This window comes from Anomaloglossus baeobatrachus, chromosome 2, assembly GCF_048569485.1.
Source record: "Anomaloglossus baeobatrachus isolate aAnoBae1 chromosome 2, aAnoBae1.hap1, whole genome shotgun sequence".
Lineage (NCBI taxonomy): Eukaryota > Metazoa > Chordata > Amphibia > Anura > Aromobatidae > Anomaloglossus > Anomaloglossus baeobatrachus.
Genome location: NC_134354.1, coordinates 510,888,178 through 510,909,559, shown reverse-complemented (window position 1 = coordinate 510,909,559; position 21,382 = coordinate 510,888,178). Strand labels below are relative to the sequence as shown.

Below are 21,382 nucleotides of genomic sequence, written 5' to 3'. Positions count from 1 at the left end.
CTAGATGTTTTTACCTGAATAAACACTTGTAGGTATAGTGCACCATTGTGAGTTACCCAGACACAGGTTCTAGCAATTGTTTCCACAGCAGAATTATCAATCCTGAAGTTTCAAAGATTTGGACTGTCCTGTTTATAATTGTCAGATGGGGTGAATTGAAATGCACAACCATCCAATATCTTGGAGCCATTGAACCAGAACAGAAACAAAAGTCCTTTCATACATGTGGACATTTCTTCGGCTACACAACGCCATGCTGTCTCCATAATACACTTGTCTTGTCCGCACAGAGTCTAAGCAGTATGTTCCTCCATGCATTATGATATTAAGAACTCAACATTGAAAGAGAAGGTAGATGGTATCATGGATTATGGCCATCACTTTCTGAATTACCATCCCATAAGTAATCCACGGAGCTTACCATCTAGTGGATGATGGCTCGGATGATGTCAAATATTAGAAGGCAGTTATCATGAATGGAAGTGAGAGACATTTGTTAGCATAACACATTTTATCTATGGACTTTTGGTCTGTGCTCTAATTATGACATAAAACAACCATAAAGTCTTACATACATGAGCAAATCCCTTACAACAGTATTCAGACAGCTGACTATTGGTAATGAAAAACTAAGGAACGATCACAAATACAAAAGTAGAAGTGAACATATTAAAAAAAAGTGGTTAGAAACATTTGTCCTCCTAGCGGTAAACACAATATTCACCCATTATTTCACAATCCACAGCTATGTATATACAATTGTGGCATAAACTGCTTCTTTATGAGGTAACTCATTTCTTCAGTAATGGCAAAAAGTGATGTTTCTTCAGAAATACTTTCCTGTATTCCTAAAATCAAGCACAAAGAAATCACATAATTGGAGAGTATTTCCATCAACCACTAGAGTTTTGTTACTGTATAGTGCATATACCAAGGTTGTTGTCTCATGAGTATTGTATGGCCAGCTAAATACCAGTAACTCAATGACTGATCTAAGATGTCCGGATATTTTGTTAGGACTAAACCAATTTTTTTCCTGACTGCTCAACTAGCATTCAATGGGATGGGCTGTTCTTCTCCATAGACTGCTTACAGGTGTCCATAACTGAAGCTAATAACATAACTGATGAGGGGGCAGTGTGATGGACCCCTCAGATCTGATAATACTATTAAAGTATTGGAGAACTCCAGTATTAGGGTTGTCTCAATGTTTGATATGAGTAAAATTGCAAAGTGCTTGTGAAAACGAACAACTTCGCAGTGTACGTTATTAAAAATTCTCTCAAGAATGGAGGGCTTTTTAAAGGGGGTATCCGGGACTTTAATACTGATGACTTGTCTTTAGGATAGGTCATCAATGTCTTATCAGTGGGGGTACGACACCCAGCATTCCCTGCCGATCAGCTGTTCCTAGTGCCATCGCCAGCTTGAATTACTAAGTTGTAGAGCTGCACAGAATAGCTCTGTCAACTGTATGGTGGCCATGGCTGGGTACTGCTTAACTGTCCCCTTTCAAATCAGTGAGGGGTGGATGGGCAGTACCTAGCTGTGGCCACTATTACATCAACGGAGCTGTGCTATGAGTCTCCGCAATTTAGTAGTTTCAGTTGGCAGCGACACTGGAAACAGCTGATCAGCAGGTATGCTGGGTGCCGCCCCACCAACGATCAGACATTGATGACCTACCCCAAGGATAGGTCAATGTAAAAGTCCAGGACAACTCCTTTAATTCAATAGTTTACTGTTTGTCACCTACATTTTCTAGGCAAGGAGTGCACACTTTCAAGCTCTTTTGAACTCCATTTAGAGTAATTAGCTCATGCATCTATTGCAGGAATGCAAACATGGCTACACAGATTCTCTAGTACATGGGGAAGGGGGCAGAATGATTCCTGCTATTGTGCGGGCCAATTAATAAGAACCAGTGTTCTACAAATGGCCACATTAGGTGGATAGGAAGAGATACTTGATAGAATACCAGGTGAGTACCATAACAAGTATGTGACCGCAATCTCTAGACACATTTTTAAAATTATTCCAATTGAAAAAGTGATATATTTTGTGTGATCTACATAATTAAATAATCATAAGACAACCGCTTCAACATTTTCCACATAAAAGGTATATGTAGATGTTTTGGTCAATCATTCTGCATCTAGAGGAAACTCGACATTATACATATCATAAAATATCTCCTGTGTGTCCAGAAAGATTAGGATTTTATACATTTTAACTGATGTATTTAGTTCATTGCCCATCAAAACCTGTCATGATTCATGAGACAGAAGTTTACATTTGTCCCAGAATGCTCACCAAGAATTATACCCAACAATACATAATTTTTACCTTTTATAATCCTTGAAATGATGAAATATAGGATAAAGAATTAGCTTGTTGAACTTGAACTTCTTTCCACAGACCTGCCATATACACAAAAATAAGATTAAGAATAAGACTATGTGCATATTTGTAATATAGACAGTTTGTTGTTAGCAAATCTTTCACCCTTCCACCCATTTTCCTACATAGAAGTGTGCCATATGTAATACTTGTAGTAGCAAGCTTCCCAATGCACTATTTAGATTTTGTGTGTTATACCACTGAGCGGTGTGATTATCTACAATGATCATGTTGGGTATATAGGTGATTCTATTGATGCAGTTATGGGAGAATTGAGTGTGAGGGGCTAAAATGATTGGGATAAAGTGAGGGAGAATTCTTTTTTTAGCTATTTTACCAATAAAGGTAGTTGTGGTAAAGTTTTGTGAAAAACCCGTTCAATAAAAAGCCTTTTAATTAATAACTGTAGAGATAGATCTGTAGGAAGGAGACATGTAACTTACATTTGGTGCTGCCTCACAAATTCAGCAAACTGTCGGTCTTTTGCATAAAGTTCTATTATTCGTATTCGATCTTGAATTTCCTATAAAATACATTAGACAACAGAAAATTACTAGTGAAGGATAAGGCTTAGGGCTCTCTCACACAAGCATATAACTCGGCCGAGGGCTATCCAATGTTTTATCAGATAGCATTCGCTCCAATGTTATACTAAGAGGCGGAGCAGATCTGCGATTTGTTTCTCATGCCGATTCTGCATGAGAAAACAACTGCAGCATGTAACGTTTGGCTCCGATACTCGGATCATGTGCAGCCATACAAGTCCATGAGTGCATGTGAAACATTGGACTGTACTCGGATGTCATCAGACTGCAGTCCGATTACTGCGGACACAGACAATGGAGAAGATAGTGAAATTAAATTCTCCGTCTTCTCCACAATGTGCTCTAATTCTCTAATGCAAGAGAATCGAATCACACGAAGGTAACACTTGGTTCAAACTCTACATAAAAAGGGGAGCCAGAGCAATAGGGTCTTATCCGGTGGATAACATAAGGTGAGAGATAGGCATTGCTCACCTTTTTGGGTTGTTTAAACCCACAACTGAGGATAACAGATGGAACAGCTGCTGCAGTACTTGCTGGCTGGCATCACCCGCCAAAAAGATAAAATAGTGGAGGAATAGAAATAGTAGTCTGTGCTGCTTTTAATTCAAGAGTCCAGGAAGGCGATATGGTAAAATGATTTATTTTCTACGCGTTTCGAAGCTTAACCAGCTCCTTCATTACATGAACCACATTAATAGATAAAAAAAAATGTGCTTCACCTGATGAAGAAGCTGTTAAGCATCGAAACGCGTAAAGAATAAGCCATTTTATCACATTGACTTCCTGGACTCCTGAACTAACAGCAGCACTGACTATTACTTCCATTCCTATACTACATTGTTGTATCAAACACTGGCAGAATTTAATCTCAGTGACACTAGCATAATCGGCCTGATTCTCCCGTAAGGGAATCTACAGCTGTGTGAGTGAGCCCGGCTGTGTCTCATGTTTGGATAAGCTGCTCTGGGAGATTACTGCATGTCCAGCTACTGTTATTAAAATCAATGTGAGTTATGGAATGAGGAATAAATAGTCATCACTTCATGAAATTCACACTAATGTACAGATTTAGGGATACTATATTGTTTCAGATTATTATTATTAGTAACTAGATTTTTTTTTTATTTACTATAAATGTACAAAAAGTCATCTTCAGGCTAATAAACCTCAGTAATAATAGAAATAGGAAGTAATTAGGTAACATATTATACATTTACAATATCTGAAGGGCAGCTAAACCATCCTATGGTGATCTACTGTATGTACCTCTTTAGTGAGCTCACTGTTTTCATAAATGTGCCGGATCTCTTCACTACTGAAGTCTGCAGATGTCTCAGGACTCGTAGATGTGCTGGTTGACGGGAGCTGTGGATATCTCTTGTAATAATGACTGTAGCCAGTGATGTCACTTTCATACATTGGGTTGTATTTAACAGGATTTTCAATAGAGGACAGACTGTCACTTGGTCTCCTACAGAGTAGACAACATTGATAAAAATATATAACAAAAAAGGCTAAGGAAGTGGAAACAGTTTGATGAAAATGGAACATCTATAACAAACTATGCCTAAACAATAATTTACTGTCCATTAAAAAAAAAAAGGTATCCCTATGAATGTTCACTTCAGATTATCACACTTCTGTAAAAGTATAGGCAAACTGGAGACTTGTGTAAAGAGTTGTGTTGCCTTGATTGCAGAGGTTAGGTGTGAACTGCACTAATAAAAGTTGCAAGAAGTTAATAACTTGCTTACTGAGTGGTAGATGTGGACAACACTTTAGCCTGCTTTACACGCTGCAATGTATCTTCAATGTGTTGGCGGGGTCACATCGTAAGTGACGCACATCCGGCATCGTAAGGTACATTGTAATGTGTAACAGCTACGTGCAATTGCGATTGAACGGTAATACGTTCATCGCACGCACATCGTTCATTTCTCTAGAATTGAACGTCAGATTGTTCATCGTACCCGGGGTAGCACACATCGCAGTGTGTGACACCCCGGGAACGATGAACAGATCTTACCTGCGTCCTGCTGCACCCAGCCAGAAATGCGGAAGGAAGAAGGTGGGCGGGATGTCCCGCTCAGCTCCGCCCCTCCGCTTCTATTGGCCGGCTGCCGCGTGACGTCGCTGTGACGCCGAACGTCCCTCCCACTCCAGGAAGTGGACATTCGCCGCCCACAGCGAGGTCGTATGGACGGGTAAGTACGTGTGACAGGGGTTAATCGTTTGTGCGGCACATTCAACAAATTGAACGTGCCGCACATACGATGGGGGCGGTTACGATCGCATACGATATCGTATGCTCGATCGTAAGGTGTAAAGCAGGCTTTTGTAAACTGGATTGAGCCTGGAGATAATACTCCTTATAGCATGGAAGTCAAGAGTAGCAGAATTGATGAAAGACACCTGGTTGGAACTGAGCTAAGTCGAGTACAAACAAACTTGAGATAACTCTATATAATGTTACTTAAGAGCCAAACACTTAGGGTACCTTCACACTTTAGCGACGCTCCAGCGATCCCACCAGCAAGCTGACCTGGTCAGGATCACTGGTGCGTCGCTACATGGTCGCTGGTGAGCTGTCAATCAGGCAGATCTCACGAGTGACCAGTGACCAGCCCCCAGCGACGCGTGGAAGCGATGCTGCGCTTGGTAACTAAGGTAAATATTGGGTAATCAAGCGCTTGGTTACCCGATATTTACCGTGGTTACCAGCGCACATCGCTTAGCGCTGGCTCTCTGCACTCCTAGCCAGAGTACACATCAAGTTAATAAGCAAACCTCTTTTCTTATTTACCCGATGTGTACTCTGGCTACGTGTGCAGGGAGCAGGGAGCCGGCACTGGCAGCCTGAGAGCGGTGGACGTTAGTAACCAAGGTAAATATCGGGTAACCAAGCAAAGCACTTCGCTTGGTTACCCGATATTTACCTTGGTTACAGCTTACCGCAGGCTGCCAGATGCCGGCTCCCTGCTCCCTGCACATTCAGATCATTGCTCTCTCGCTGTCAAACACAGTGATGTGTGCTTCACAGCGGGAGAGCAACGTCAAATAAATGAACCAGCACTGTGTGTAACGAGCAGCAATTTCACAGCAGGGGCCAGATCGCTGCTCAGTGTCACACACAGCGAGATCGCTAATGAAGTCACTGGTGCGGCACCAAAAACGTGACTCAGCAGCGATCTCGCTATGTGAGAAGTACCCCTTAGCCTATGCATAAGCTGGCCTTCAAAAGTAGAGATGAGAGGACCCGTTAAAGTTTGGGTTTCCCAAGTTTAGCTGGAGTTTATCTAAAGTTCAGTTCGGGACATGGACTTGACCTGGCTGAACCCCACTGGTTGGGAAGTTTGGCTTTCTGCCCACATACATCAAGCCCCAGTTAGAGCCATTCATTCAGAGACTGCAAGTGGCTTGCACTGGGTCGAGCACAGAGCATACCCAAGCACAGTGATAATTGATCGAGTGGCTAGAATACTGTATGTACAGCACCCAAATTAAGACACTGATTTTTTTTTAAAGTTACTGTGCAGTATGAATCCTGAACTTTACCATATGGGTTCACTCATTTCTATTCAAAAAGACTAGGAAGATATCAGAGTAGATCACCGGGTTACATGAGGAACCAGGTAAATCACTGAAAAGGAAGGCGGCCATAGGTGAAGAAAGCAAGGCTCAACCCAGGAGCCAGAACAGGAGAGTGAAACCAGAGCCACATGTGGGAATGCTGCAGGGTGAGTAAGCTTCCGTTTAATAAACTGTATCAAATCAATTTATAGCTACAAAATAAAATGCATTCAAGTGTTGGAGATCACATTTATGGTTAATCACTCTCACCTACATTGTTTGATGAACTATAACCATTTTTTCTGTCCCTTTTGTTTGCCATAATATCACTATTCTGTTTAAGTTTTAAGTCAGTTGCAAAAAAATCGCATCACTATCGCATCAAAACCTCAGGGTGTTTTGATGTGTTTTCTTGCAAGGAGGTGTGGATTCGGTGCATGAATATGGTGTAAAAATTTCAGCATCAAATCTGCATCTCTTGTCAAAAAAGGTTTTCTGCCAGGAGGTCACTCAGTTCAATGAGGTCATCTGAAGACCATGGGATTATTTTGGTGGTTATGTTTATTTCTTTTCATTTACAGATTTGTCATGGGGGGTCTCATAGATGCCTCCCACTACTAATCTAGGACATAGTGGCAGCTGTGAGCTGTTATTGACCCCTTATTAACTTATTACCCCAATTGCCACCACACCAGGGCAATCGGGATGAGCCAGGTAAAGTTTCAGGATTGTCGCATCTAATGGATGCAACAATCCTGGATAGCTGCAGGCTGGGGGTCCAATAAGCATGCATATCCCCACCCTGAGCCTGAGAATTTAGACTGGGGGGCTTAATAAGCATGGGTCTCTCCAGTCTGAGAATACCAGCCTCCAGCTGTCAGCTTTATCATGGCTAGGTATCAAAATTGAGGGGGACCGCACACAATTTTTTAAAAATTATTTATTTAAATAATTAAAGAAAGCCACGTGCGGTTCCTCTTATTTTGATACACAGCCAAGATAAGAACAGGGCTGGATGCTGCAGCCTGTAGCCGTATGCTTTATCTGTGCTGGGTATCATAATATGGGGGGACCCTAAGCCAATTTTATTTATTTGTTTATTTTTACACCAATATGGACATACAGTGTCTCTGATTGAAAGCAATCAGACACGCTGTCACACAGGGTTAGGGCGCGTCTGATTGCAACCAATCAGAGAAGTGTGCACTGCCAGTGGGCAGGGGAAACAGTGCATATGCATGAGGGATAATGAGCATCCCTAGAAGTAGCATTACAGCCACGCGAAGACTGGTAAATATACACCACTTGCCCCAATCCCCCTATTCCTTATACCACTATTTTTAAGCACCTGATTCGGGTCCATATAGTCTAATATGGAGACCGGCATCCCACCAAATATCCAGGATCAATTCTGGGCCCAAACCTGGGAGGTTTTTTTTAACCCCATTGGACTGCCAATCCCGGGTATCTGCAGGTGCACCCATCCATTACTGCTTACTTATCTAAATTACATGTGTTGGAAATTATGAGAATTAAAATAATCTTACCCTCCAGACTCTTCTGAATCACCCTTTGAATTCTGTACTCTAAGTGTCCTTGCTAGGAAAAATATAATAGCTGATGCCACAAGAAGAAATCCAGCCACAGATGCAATGGCGATGCCGACTACTAAGGGCTCTGAGACATATTCTTCACAGTGTTCTCCACGATACCACCAGTTTTCACCCACTCGACACCTGAAGAAATACAAAAAAAGAGCTGAATAGATGTATACAGATAATGTATACATGTCTTCAACAAAGACAATGGGATACTATGTACAAAAGAGGTCAAGAAATATAATATGGTGAATAGAAGAAAGTACCTGCAAATTGCTCCTTGTCCGGGGATAATGTCACATTTACCATCGTTCATACAGAAATCTATTTCCAGATCGCACATGCTTTGGCATGGCAAACCATCAATGCTGACATATCCAGGGTTACACACACATTCTCCTTCACCACTCCACTTGTTTATAAGACATTCAGAATATTCATTGCATGCTTGAAATTTACAAGGGTCGGCAACGTCTCCTGATTATAGAGAGTGAAAGAAAACACATTGATCAGGTTACATGAAAATGATCATGATTACTGGAATCTTATAAAAGGTGGGTCTTCTAATCATTGAGTATAGGGAGTTACTAGCCTTATGTAAATAATACTTGAATAATCAATTCTTCCTTACAGCTTGAACATCCATACAGACCGAGACATCTCACGAAAAATGGATATAACATAACCAGTCTAGACAATTCTCTGCAAGCTTTTGCAGCATTTGACAAGTTTACTGCAATATTACAATGTAGGTTAAATGCTGTTCATCAGTCTAGAGTATCGTAGAGGATTGCCTAGACTGGATCGAACAGTTTTCCTATCTCAGATAAGAAACGGATTTGTTCTATACAAGAAGGAAGAAAAACATGTTTCCAATCATGGAAACCACGCAAACACCTTGAAAAGTGTGGGGAATTGCTCTGCATGAACTATCAGACAGTTGCAAGACTTTTAATTTTACATTTTTAATGGAATTTTCCAGTTTCAATGTGTTTATTGTGCCACCTTCTAACTGATTTTCCATATATTTATTTTCCCATATTAATATTTTACAGAATACAAAGGTACATGCATCCATTTTTTGCCATTTGGTTAAATAAAAGTCAAAGCCTTTATTTGAGTACCTGATTCAACATCCAAGGAATATTTATCAATGGCCAGGTTCATGGTTTGGTACGCAGTGTTACAGAAGTCTTCCAGAATAATGTAGACGGCATTTGTTACATTTCTAGGAACAGGTTTTGCAAATTTCATTCTGCTATTTACAATGATGCTGCCGTTCCGAAAATTCAATATTTCAAGGTTTTGGAATCCAGTCAAATTGGACTGTAGATAAGGAACCAACTGAAAGAAAAAAAGGATGACAAAAGTAATCTGTGCAAAGTGTACTTTATTGTTCAGGGCAATAGTGTGAGCACTAGTATGTTATTTCAGATACATTTATACAACCAATAGCTTTTACATAATCTTGATATTGTCTTTTATTCTTTTATATAATAGAAAAACAAAATGTCAGAGAGTTCTGGTATAAAGTCTCACTAAATAACCATGTCACGCTACAAGTGTGGCAAGCGGGTTCAGACCAACTGATATCTGGCGCACAACGAAAAACACATAACACCATCACAAATAAGGGAGACATCGGGAATACAATTACAATGGTGGGCCCTGTCGCCGAGCAGCACCCTGAGACCCTGGGAAACCCTATAAATGGCCTGACTAGTGAGAGGTAGGTGAGGTTCACTAGAACCACCACTGCACTAATAAAACAAGAGGGTAGGGAAGACTAAAAGGAGATAAGCAACCAAAATTGAGAAGATACGATATCAGGACGAATCCAAAGCAGCTCCTTCCACCCAGGCAGCCACAGTACAAATGGTTTTGTTTAATCAGCAAAGATTGCTGGGAAACCCTGTTACTTAAACACAAGGAGGTGTGGATACAGAGCAGCTACAGCTAGCAGCAAAAATTACATTAACTGTTTCAGAACCAAAACAAATGAAACAACATTTAAATGTAAAGTCCCAAATGGAGATGAGAGGCTCCAATCCTAACACTGTCACTAGTCTCCAAAAATAGGGAGATGACGGCAAAAGAATATTAATTCTCAGAAACTAGAAGTATTTCTAAACTTTGGATCATTTTGTTTCTTTTACTTAGAATTGGCCTATTCTACAGCTACAGAAAACATTTGTGCACCCTGCCTTGAATTAGATTCTCACTATGATTTTATTTAAACAGCCGATAGTGTTGGCACCCATGAAATTGTTCAGGAAAATGAAGTATTCCTCAGAGAAAATTATTATATTATTTTGTGAAATTATGTCCAATTTGCCTTTTTTCCTCAGTTTTTTTGTGTTGTTCCAATACACACAAAGGAAACAACCATGCATATAACAAAACATGTGCCATTACAATAATTTTCTGGGAGAAATACTTCATTTTGTGGAACAATTTCAAGGGTGCCAACACTTTCAGCCATGATATTTTCTATCTATTCTCCATCTCTCTACAGACACATCATGCTGGTAATTACTTCAGAAAACCTTATTTCTAAGCAAAAAGAACAATTTTAACAGTTTCACTTACACAAAATCTGCCAGCAGATCTGACAATAATATTTCCAGTAATTATTAAACTTGTCCGTTAGACCTGATAAGGTTGGTATATTTACTTTCACAAATCCTTTTATAAATCCGCACATTGTGAGTTGTGCTGAAGGTTGAGATCATGAGCTCATGAGTAGAGTTGAGCGAGTACCTAACTATTCGTACTCACTCTTCTTATAACGAGAACTGTCTAATACTCGCATATTCGTTCCAAATAGCGTGTGCAATGCAAGTCAATGGGGAAAAACTCAAAAAGTAACGAGTAACCCAAATGCTGTACTATTCGCTACTCGAACAAATAGTACGGCATTTGGGTTACTCGTTACTTTGCAAGTTTTTTCCCATTGACTTGTATTACACATACTATTCGGAATGAATACGCGAGTATTAGACAGTACTCGTTATGAGTATAGCGAGTATGAATAGTTAGGTACTTGTTCAACTCTACTCATGAGGTCAGAGTATTAATGGAGTACACTCAACATCTGGTGGCCCAACCTGGCTGATAAAGTAGGAGGGCACCGAGAGCTGAGTAGTACAACTTGGTGCGGTCAGGCAAGTTGTAAAGGGCAGATTTTACTTAGCAAATTAATACACTGGACTCAAGAGCTCTTTCCCTATCTTACTGACTGGAGTCATAATTTGTCCATCCTCATATCAGGCAAGAAGGTTTCCAATAAGTATTAGATAGCAACATTCTGCAATGTATTTTCAAAGTCAGTATACCAATCTCATCTGGTCTGTGATGTCTTTATTAGTACACACAGTTTGTATTGTGAAATCTGGCGACAGATCTTCTTTAAAATAAGGGAGTCTGTCAGATAGGGCGCTCCTGTTTAGTTCTCTGTATGGTTATCCAGAAAATGATGTTTATTTAGTATGTAGATGAGTGTGCTGGGTGATCAAACTCTCATTCCGCCTTGTTCTTTGTTGGCTGACAGCACCTAGACCAGACCAGTTGCTGCCTGAACTAAAAACTCAGCCATGTGCACACACTAACAATGCTGGAACAGGAAACACACAGTGTGAGCGCAGGAGAAAAGCTGCCACAGACATGACTCTCTCCTGTGTGCGGTGGCCACTCGCTGCACTAATCCAGGAAGGTGTAACAAGCGATCATCTGCAGCACACAAATGGACGGATGTGTGCACACCTGCTTGGCTCCTGCAGTGTCGGTGTGTGCACAGAGCCAAGTATTCCGTTCCAGTAGCGCTCAATTTTGGCAAGGGAGATGTGTCATTCAACAAAGGGGAGGGGGTGAAACAGTGCACTGAGCGGTTGGCCAAGAGTGCATCCAGTGCCGTGATTTGATTAACCCCTTCAAGGAATAGCCCATTTTTATTTTTGAGTTTTAGTTTTTCCTCCCCTTTTTCCCAGACATATCGTTTTTATTTTTCTATCCACATAGACCTATGGAAGCTTGTAATTTACAGGACGAGATGCACATTATTCATTTTATCGCATAGTGTACTGTAAAAGAGAGAAAAAATTCCAAATGTGGAGAAATTATAAAGAAAACAGAATATTGACATGGTTTTTATTGGGTGCTGCTTTACGGTGTATATTTTGTGGTAAAATGAATGGGTAAAATTACTCTCCTCATCAATACGATTATTGTGATACCAAACATGTCCAGTTTTTTTTATTATTTTTGTGTTGAAAAAAAATCAAGTTTGTAAAATAAAATTGGGGTGGGGGTTCTGGCTTTGTGCAAATTCCAGGACACATGACATTTTTTGGTTGATAGAGCTGAATAACGTCTTATTTTTTGAGGGGCGAGACAACGTTTTTATTGATACCATCCTGGGATAGATGTGACGTTTTAATTGCTTGTTACAGCATTTTTTGTGGTATTGCAGGAACTAAAAAAAAATAATTTTGGCGTTCTTGAATTTTTTTTTGTTTACAGTCTTTACTGTTCATGTTAACTATTTTTATATTTTGATAGATTAGACTTTTCTGAAAGAAGTGGAGGTGATAGCACATACATTTTTTTATTATCTATTATATTTAGTGGGACAAAAGGGGCGTGGATTTGAACTTAGTTTTTTTATTTGTTTTATTTTTCGTTTTTTTATTTACTTTTCACTGTTTTTAGGAACCCCCTTAGGGAACTATAAGCTGTGATCATCTGAACTCTTGTGCTATATACAGAAATACCATAGTATTGCTGCATATAACGATAGTAAAAATCACAGTCTCCTTTGAAGCCCGCGGTAACAGGCAGGTTTCGAAGGTGCGCTGCTATGACAAGCACAGAAGTCATCAGCAGACCCCCCTGTTGTCATAGCAACCCATCAGTGACCTGCACGTGACGGTTGCACCAATAGGAGCTTAAAATAGCGTGACCCTATGCCAGCATTTGTTAAATCCCGCTGTCAGAGTTTGACAGCAGAATTTAACCGGTTAACAATTGTGAGTGAAGCTCTGCTCTACCAGTGATTATTAATGGCCGGTCCTGACTGTAATACACAGCCATTACTTTCCAAGTAAGGGGTGAGCTCACACGGTTAGCCTGCTCCACATACCTGCTTCTAATGTGCCGTACATGTACGACAGATGTCGTAAATTGGTTGAAGCGTAATTGTCATATTAATTTTTATTTCATAATTATATAGTGCACATGGAAATAAGCAACTTTGTAATATTTCTTATCAGACAAATTTCATCCTTTCTCTGCCAGAATTGATCAGTCATTATCAAAATTCTCAATTCTGAGGTAAAATCTGTATTCAGTGAAGACTTTCCCATTACGGAGATAGGAGATGGTGGTTGTTACTGAAAAGATTCTGTGTACACTGGACAAAAATATAAGCACAACATATTATGCTTCTATGGACCCAGGGTTGGATACCATATGATGCCCAAAATAAAATTATAAAAAAAAAAATCTTTTCAATTTTACTAACACAGAAAAGCAGATTTAAAGGGAACCTGTCACCTGATTCATGCTGCTCAAACCCCAGGCAGCATGAATCAGAGCCTGGCTGCACAATTGTAAGGGAATATTTAATCTATATGTTTTATATACTATAAGGATCCAGCCAGGACCCATAGCCAGGGCCGACTGACTTACCGACTGACCCGAGCACTGCCAGAGATGACTGACAGATCTCTCCCATAGCAGGCAATCTGCAAATCGCATAGAGCAGTGAAAAAAGAACTAGCTGGGGGCATAGCCGGGCTAATCTGATCTCCTGGCTGGCAAAATGTATCTGGCTGCAATCATGCAGCCGGAATCTGATCCATTCTGCCTGCGGTATGGGCAGCATTAATCAGGTGACAGATTGCTTTAAATAAAACACATATTCTGATCATTTATCAAATCAAACTAAGCATTTACGCTATGTATAACACCACAGTGGAGACAAGATCACAAACAATAAAGCCTCTACAATAACAAAACATCTGCTGAGTAGGTGTCTATATCCTTCTAGTGGTTGTGCCTGCAGACCACCACTATTTAAAGCAAACATGACAGGTTACTACTTACCAGCTCGAGAAATCTTTGTTCCAAAGCCTTATATTCAGGGGAGTGCTTATTAAATAAGTCCTCTGAGAATATCATATTAGTGACCCGCAGACTGAAGAACACCACAAGCGCCCGTGCCTTTGCTGAAGTATTGACACTGTTCTCATGAGTAGAAAACACAACACTTGTCAAATCCGTAGAATCTATATTCTTTGCTATCATGCTTCTGTCTTCCTGACTCATGTCGGGGTGAAAATATACTGTACTCATGTGATCAAGTTCCAGAGATATATCCTGAACATCGACCGTTATTTCTATTTCTTGAAAACTTGTTGGGCCTACAGAAGTACCGCTGGGAAGTTGTTCATGCTGTATAGGATCTGTTATGGCCACTCCGTTTTGGATGATAGGGATTATATTAGGTATGTTGTTTTCTCCTGTTGAATCAATGGCACTGTGTGACTGAGTGGTGTTGGCATCTGGGATGGGTATGATATTTAACATTTCCTCATGTGATTTAGATGATGGCACCAATACATTTTCTTCATTTTTAACATCATTACTTGATGTATCAAAACCATTTACAGTATGATGTTCATTGGCTGTTGGAACTGTGTGTGTAGTTAAACTATCGCCTACAAAATGTGACTCTATTTCATTAGATACTGAAGTCTCTGGAGTTTTTACATCATCATGTTCTACAGCTAAGCTTGTTTGTGATGGAGGTTCTGGTGCTTGTGTAGACCACAATGTGTCTTTTGTTAAAGATGGTGAATAATCCACTGTGCTTCCAAGTAACACATTTGGTTCAGTAGTGACAATATCTGTATACAATATCTCAGAGGATACTGGTGTTTGCACTGACAACTCAGTATTCCAGTATTCTGGTGTCCACAACACTGGAGGTGGCTTAGCTGAGGATTGATGTATAATCTGCAGTTTTTCTAGACTGGCTGTGGAAACAAAGTTTTGAGGGTGTGAAGCATCAGACTCCAGGTCTAAAATTAAGCTACCCTGGGTGCTAACCAATATAATGTTCTCTAGGGATTTATCTGTCAAATGTTCTTCTATTAGATCTTCATTGTTTTCTGTTGTGTCCATCAAATCAACATCTATTGGCTGTCCTTTAAAAGCAGTAAGTGGATCCACTGTGGTTTTTAACCAAGACCATGTAACAATGCCTTCTTCAGCCTTATGTTCAAATCCTGAGCCAGACCCCTCATCTAAAGGTTTAATACTTTCCGAGGTTGGCAGTAAGTTATCTTCTATAAGGATTTCAGCTGTTTCTTGCATGTTTTCAGAAGTAACTTGTGAAATCACTGTATCCCCATCTGCATTTGTTTCTTCTGTCTTTATTGGTACACTCCCCAAGGAGGATTCACTTAGTGCAGGTTCCTCAGCTGCTATAGCAGAAGTCACAATGTTTGAATTGTGTTCTCCAGCTGATGAAGTAATTGGGGTTGGCGGCAGATTGGTGGTAATTAACTGGATTTCATTAGGAATGACCTCCTTAGAATCAAGCCCATGATCAGTGCTTACAGCCGGATCTTGGAACAATGACATGCCATTGTCCCCTGATTCTTCTTGAATTTCCAATAAATTGATGATTGTGGTAGATTCAAGTGCACTTAAGGTTGTATTCAGCTGCACGATTAAGTTATCTGCTGGAGTGGTAAAACTGTTTTCCAAGGCTGATGTGGCATATATATTAAAATTCATGTCTTCTGTGACAACAGGACTTTCTGCTTCCAGGGCTACCTGACTTCTTGATGTAAGCTCTTCACTTGTTTCCTCATAAGAATAGATGTTCTTTATAGTTGAGAAATCAGTTGGAAGCCATTCAGCTTGTAAAGCGTTATCCTAAAATATAGAGATGAATAAAATGTTTTCATATAGAGTCAGCAAGTAGAAAGTAAAGATAGACATGGGCCATCCCTGAAAGAAGTTAAAAAATAAAATTGAAAACTTCTCCAACAATTATTTTTTTTCTCAATGGTGAATTTAGTGGTACCAAAGCAATACAATGCAAAGTAAGGAATATATATTTGGTAATCTAATATTGTGTTTGCCATAAAATGTCAACATAATTATTAATAATGTAGTGTGATATGAATACAGTCAGGGCCAGAAATATTTGGACAGTGACACAAGTTTTGTTATTTTAGCTGTTTACAAAAACATGTTCAGAAATACAATTATATATATAATATGGGCTGAAAGTGCACACTCCCAGCTGCAATATGAGAGTTTTCACATCCAAATCGGAGAAAGGGTTTAGGAATCATAGCTCTGTAATGCATAGCCTCCTCTTTTTCAAGGGACCAAAAGTAATTGGACAAGGGACTCTAAGGGCTGCAATTAACTCTGAAGGCGTCTCCCTCGTTAACCTGTAATCAATGAAGTAGTTAAAAGGTCTGGGGTTGATTGCAGGTGTGTGGTTTTGCATTTGGAAGTTGTTGCTGTGACCAGACAACATGCGGTCTAAGGAACTCTCAATTGAGGTGAAGCAGAACATCCTGAGGCTGAAAAAAAAGAAAAAATCCATCAGAGAGATAGCAGACATGCTTGGAGTAGCAAAATCAACAGTCGGGTACATTCTGAGAAAAAAGGAATTGACTGGTGAGCTTGGGAACTCAAAAAGGCCTGGGCGTCCACGGATGACAACAGTGATGGATGATCGCCGCATACTTTCTTTGGTGAAGAAGAACCCGTTCACAACATCAACTGAAGTCCAGAACACTCAGTGAAGTAGGTGTATCTGTCTCTAAGTCAACAGTAAAGAGAAGACTCCATGAAAGTAAATACAAAGGGTTCACATCTAGATGCAAACCATTCATCAATTCCAAAAATAGACAGGCCAGAGTTAATTTTGCTGAAAAACACCTCATGAAGCCAGCTCAGTTCTGGAAAAGTATTCTATGGACAGATGAGACAAAGATCAACCTGTACCAGAATGATGGGAAGAAAAAAGTTTGGAGAAGAAAGGGAACAGCACATGATCCAAGGCACACCACATCCACTGTAAAACATGGTGGAGGCAACGTGATGGCATGGGCATGCATGGCTTTCAATGGCACTGTTTCACTTGTGTTTATTGATGACATAACAGCAGACAAGAGTAGCCGGATGAATTCTGAAGTGTACCGGGATATACTTTCAGCCCAGATTCAGCCAAATGCTGCAAAGTTGATCGGACGGCGGTTCATAGTACAGATGGACAATGACCCCAAGCATACAGCCAACGCTACCCAGGAGTTCATGAGTGCAAAAAAGTGGAACATTCTGCAATGGCCAAGTCAATCACCAGATCTTAACCCAATTGGGCATGCATTTCACTTGCTCAAATCCAGACTTAAGACGGAAAGACCCACAAACAAGCAAGACCTGAAGGCTGCGGCTGTAAAGGCCTGGCAAAGTATTAAGAAGGAGGAAACCCAGCGTTTGGTGATGTCCATGGGTTCCAGACTTAAGGCAGTGATTGCCTCCAAAGGATTCGCAACAAAATATTGAAAATAAAAATATTTTGTTTGGGTTTGGTTTATTTGTCCAATTACTTTTGACCTCCTAAAATGTGGAGTGTTTGTAAAGAAATGTGTACAATTCCTACAATTTCTATCAGATATTTTTGTTCAAACCTTCAAATTAAACGTTACAATCTGCACTTGAATTCTGTTGTAGAGATTTCATTTCAAATCCAATGTGGTGGCATGCAGAGCCCAACTCGCGAAAATTGTGTCACTGTCCAAATATTTCTGGACCTAACTGTAGTTTAAATCAACTTTTAGATGTAGAAGTATGAAATCAATGTAATCTGGTACTTACAACATCAGCTGTGGAAGGAAATGGAAATGCTGGTTTCTCAGTTACATATTCCTTATAAAGATGTAATGGAACAATCTTGACTAAAGAATAGAATGAAAGCATAATTAATGAAATTAAAAAATATTTTAAGAGGTATTAAAATCTTATACATAATAGTAAAGTAATGTACTATCAGACTAAAGCCCCTCATACACAGGTCCAACCAGTCAATATAGCTGGGTGGTTGACAGTCTAAAGTGTATGGTCGATCCAGAAAATGGATTATCTAGGAAGTTAAGGAACTGTCATGTCCAAATTCAAGATGACAATACTTTTGCTCTCTAAGAGATAAGCCGCTGCTAGATATGTCTCATAGAGAACATCGGAGCGCTTGGCCAAACGAGTGCTCCTGTGTATGGAAGAACCGGCTGAACTATTGGCCGAACCATCTAACATGTATGGTAGGGTTAAGAATAGAAGGTAATGATTGGGTGAATAAACAATGCAACATGTAGGGTATATTGTACTATAATTGGCAAATAACATTATGTTTAGTTACCCATCTCTCATTTTAAGGAATTGTCTTGGAAAAACTCCCAGTAACAAACTACTCTGTGGAGTAGCCTGACAGCTAGTAATTAATTCCATAGGAGACATTATGCACTACAAGAATTTCAGAAAGAACTTTGTAGCTGCACTTCACTCTGACTAAATCTTGATGGTTATGGATTTTTTTCGAACCCAAGGAACCACTTTTCTATCTTTTGACCTATGTTTTCCTATGGTAGCAAAACAATCAGCTTTCCTTTTCTAGGTTATAATGGAAAAAAAAGAAATATAGATTCTGATTGTTTTTCATAAACAATACAAGCTGTCTCTTAACCTACTGATCTGGTTAGAACTGGGGTTTTAAAGCCCCCCGTGTAAATGGAACACAACAATCCGTTCACTTCTATTGCTCTTGCTCTTGGGAACAATAGATGTAACAGCAGTTGGACACCAAGAGAGCAAACATTTATCACTTTTCCTATGAAAATATTAAAAATAAAAAAGCTTATCCTCACTGTGGTAATCAAGAGGAAGTGAGAGCTGAGGATAGCCACTCACTTACTGTTGATTTCTTATACGTCTAAAAGCAGGTACAGTGAAGTCAGCGGAGAGGGAGTACCAACACCAATGGAATGGCGTTGGCAGAGGTGGTGAGCAAAAGCTTTTTTATTTAAATGGAGACAAACATAGGGAATCAGGAAAGGATGTCCAAGTCATGGACAACCCTTTAAGTGGAAATCCCTCTTTAAATGCTTACCATTAACAAGCTGCAGAGAGTCCGCATCTATATCCAGGGTGCCTTCTCCTAATAATATCTGCTTGCTTAGAGCATCTACTATGTAATTCCTAAAGCTGCTGCCTGTGTAAACCACTGTGGGATTATCTTCAACATCATTTAATGAGACATCTTCAATTATATTGGAATGGAGATTCATGAGGTCCAAGGTTGCACTGTTAATGGCATCTGCATCCCCTTCAAAAATAACGGCATAGTGGACTTGTAAAACAACTCTGCATCAGAAAGAAGATGAAAAATATTAAAACACGAATAAAAACAAAACACAAAAAAAATATTTTTGTAAAAGAAATCAGTTCCATTGAGTAAGTCAAGCTGTTACCATTCCTTATTTCTACTTCTATACCTTGATAAAAAGTGACAGATTAAGTTTCTAAATTATGTTGGAAAAACTTGCTACAAGGAAAACTAAAGGCAAAGAAAATTTACATAAAAAATAGAATAGAAAACCAAAAATGTACATAAACATATCAATAATTGTCCATGTTCACCATACCTATCATCCATTACTGGAGGGCTGAAAGTAAAGAAAATGGTATATTAGAAACAAAACTTCATTGGTTAAAGACTATGCCATGTTTTATTACCACTAGAAATGAGCGAAGCTGAGGTTCGGTTTTTGAAAAGGACTCCAACTTAAAAAAACCAGGGCTTGGGTTCAGAGTTTGAATGCTTTATGTGTGAACTTTGTGCTCAGGTACGCTTGGTGTTCAGCCCTATGCGAGCCAGTTGAGTGTTTGAACAGCACACACTGGGGTTAGCAACAGCGTGATCACAAGTAGTGTGCAACCCCCCAAAAATCTTTGAAAATGCCCGCCCATCATTCCCCGGAAGTAATCTGGTTATGGCTGGCTGTATGTGGGCTGAGACTCAAACTGCCAATCAGTGTTTCCAAACCTCCTTGGTCAAAGTTCAGACATGTGGAGGCTCAGTTTGTTTCCTGCCAGCGAAGCAAATCTCCAAAGGTTCGCTCATTTTAAATTACTTGTAAAACAATGAGCAATACCTGATTTTTTGCACTATGATTCTTTTATATCCTGGCAAATCTTGAAATACAGGTTCAATCTGAGAAAAGTGAAACAAACCATATTACAGAAACAAAAGTGGCATGCCCTGTCCAATAGTAAGAAGACAGAATGACAATAACCATAAATAGCCGGTAGGTTCATTGTTCAAAATCAAAACAAAAAAGCAGATTTAGGTATTCAGTACCAAAGAGTCTGATCTCACCCAGATCTTACCTCAGCAATGAATCTTTCAGTTAACTCTTTGTACAAATCACTAGACTTGTCGGCCAGCTCCATTTCATATGGCTCATTTATAATAAGGATACTAAATTCAACCATTTTGTCTGCTTGTTTTTTTGCAGTTTCCGTCACCTTTAATATTTCATTGTCAATCTGAAAGTAATGAAAGAAATAGTTTGAGCATTTTAGTGATTACCTAGATTATCCTGGATGTTTTACAATTTTCCCATAGAACCCACCTCTGTAATTTGAAATGAGCAAAATAATAACGTTGTGCAAATATTCAATATCAAAGCTAAAGATTTGACTCATAAAGAGAATCTTTTATCAACAATGAAGAGGTGCTAAAATCAGCTGATCAATGTGGGACCAGCCTTTATAGTCAAATAGTCAGCAGTCAGCATTTACGGCATTGGCAAGCCATAGGCAACCACACGGTGAAGCAGCATGCCAGACAGACCAGACAGATTGGCTGCTCTTTTAATGCATGGATACAGAGCCCACCAGAGCAGGAGCCACTCTTATTCTCCAGGCACATGGAAGAAAATACTGAGCAGCCACTAACTCCCCAAAATGATGAATATATCCCATAATAAAGTATTTGGATAGCTCCAATGATATCTCTGCCACCAGAAAAAATTCTTTATTTTTCAATTTCGATGACATGTATGTTGTTGCTGGCTGTCTTAGTTCATTAGCTAAGCAGCAGGTCCCCTACTTTGCCTGTGAATCAGCCTTGAAAGAGGTTAGTTTAGCTAATGAACTAATCCAGACAGACAGCTTCCTTCATGC

At 39.7% G+C, this 21,382-nt stretch overlaps 1 protein-coding gene across 1 annotated transcript in view; it reads right to left on the bottom strand.

The window, feature by feature from the left end:
• Positions 1–796: 796 nt before the first annotated feature.
• Positions 797–21,382, bottom strand: part of IMPG2 (interphotoreceptor matrix proteoglycan 2) — a 97,246-nt gene continuing 76,660 nt past the window's right edge. Inside the window, exons 10-22 of the mRNA XM_075334291.1 lie at positions 20,585–20,743; positions 20,350–20,408; positions 19,840–19,860; positions 19,305–19,558; positions 18,020–18,099; positions 14,219–16,057; positions 9,241–9,460; positions 8,383–8,593; positions 8,066–8,254; positions 4,215–4,419; positions 2,844–2,923; positions 2,347–2,420; positions 797–848 (exon numbers count right to left, since the gene is read on the bottom strand). Coding sequence (XP_075190406.1) covers positions 2,387–2,420; positions 2,844–2,923; positions 4,215–4,419; positions 8,066–8,254; positions 8,383–8,593; positions 9,241–9,460; positions 14,219–16,057; positions 18,020–18,099; positions 19,305–19,558; positions 19,840–19,860; positions 20,350–20,408; positions 20,585–20,743 — 3,351 coding nt within the window. The 3' untranslated portion in view covers positions 797–848; positions 2,347–2,386. The remainder of the gene's footprint in view (positions 849–2,346; positions 2,421–2,843; positions 2,924–4,214; positions 4,420–8,065; positions 8,255–8,382; positions 8,594–9,240; positions 9,461–14,218; positions 16,058–18,019; positions 18,100–19,304; positions 19,559–19,839; positions 19,861–20,349; positions 20,409–20,584; positions 20,744–21,382) is intronic.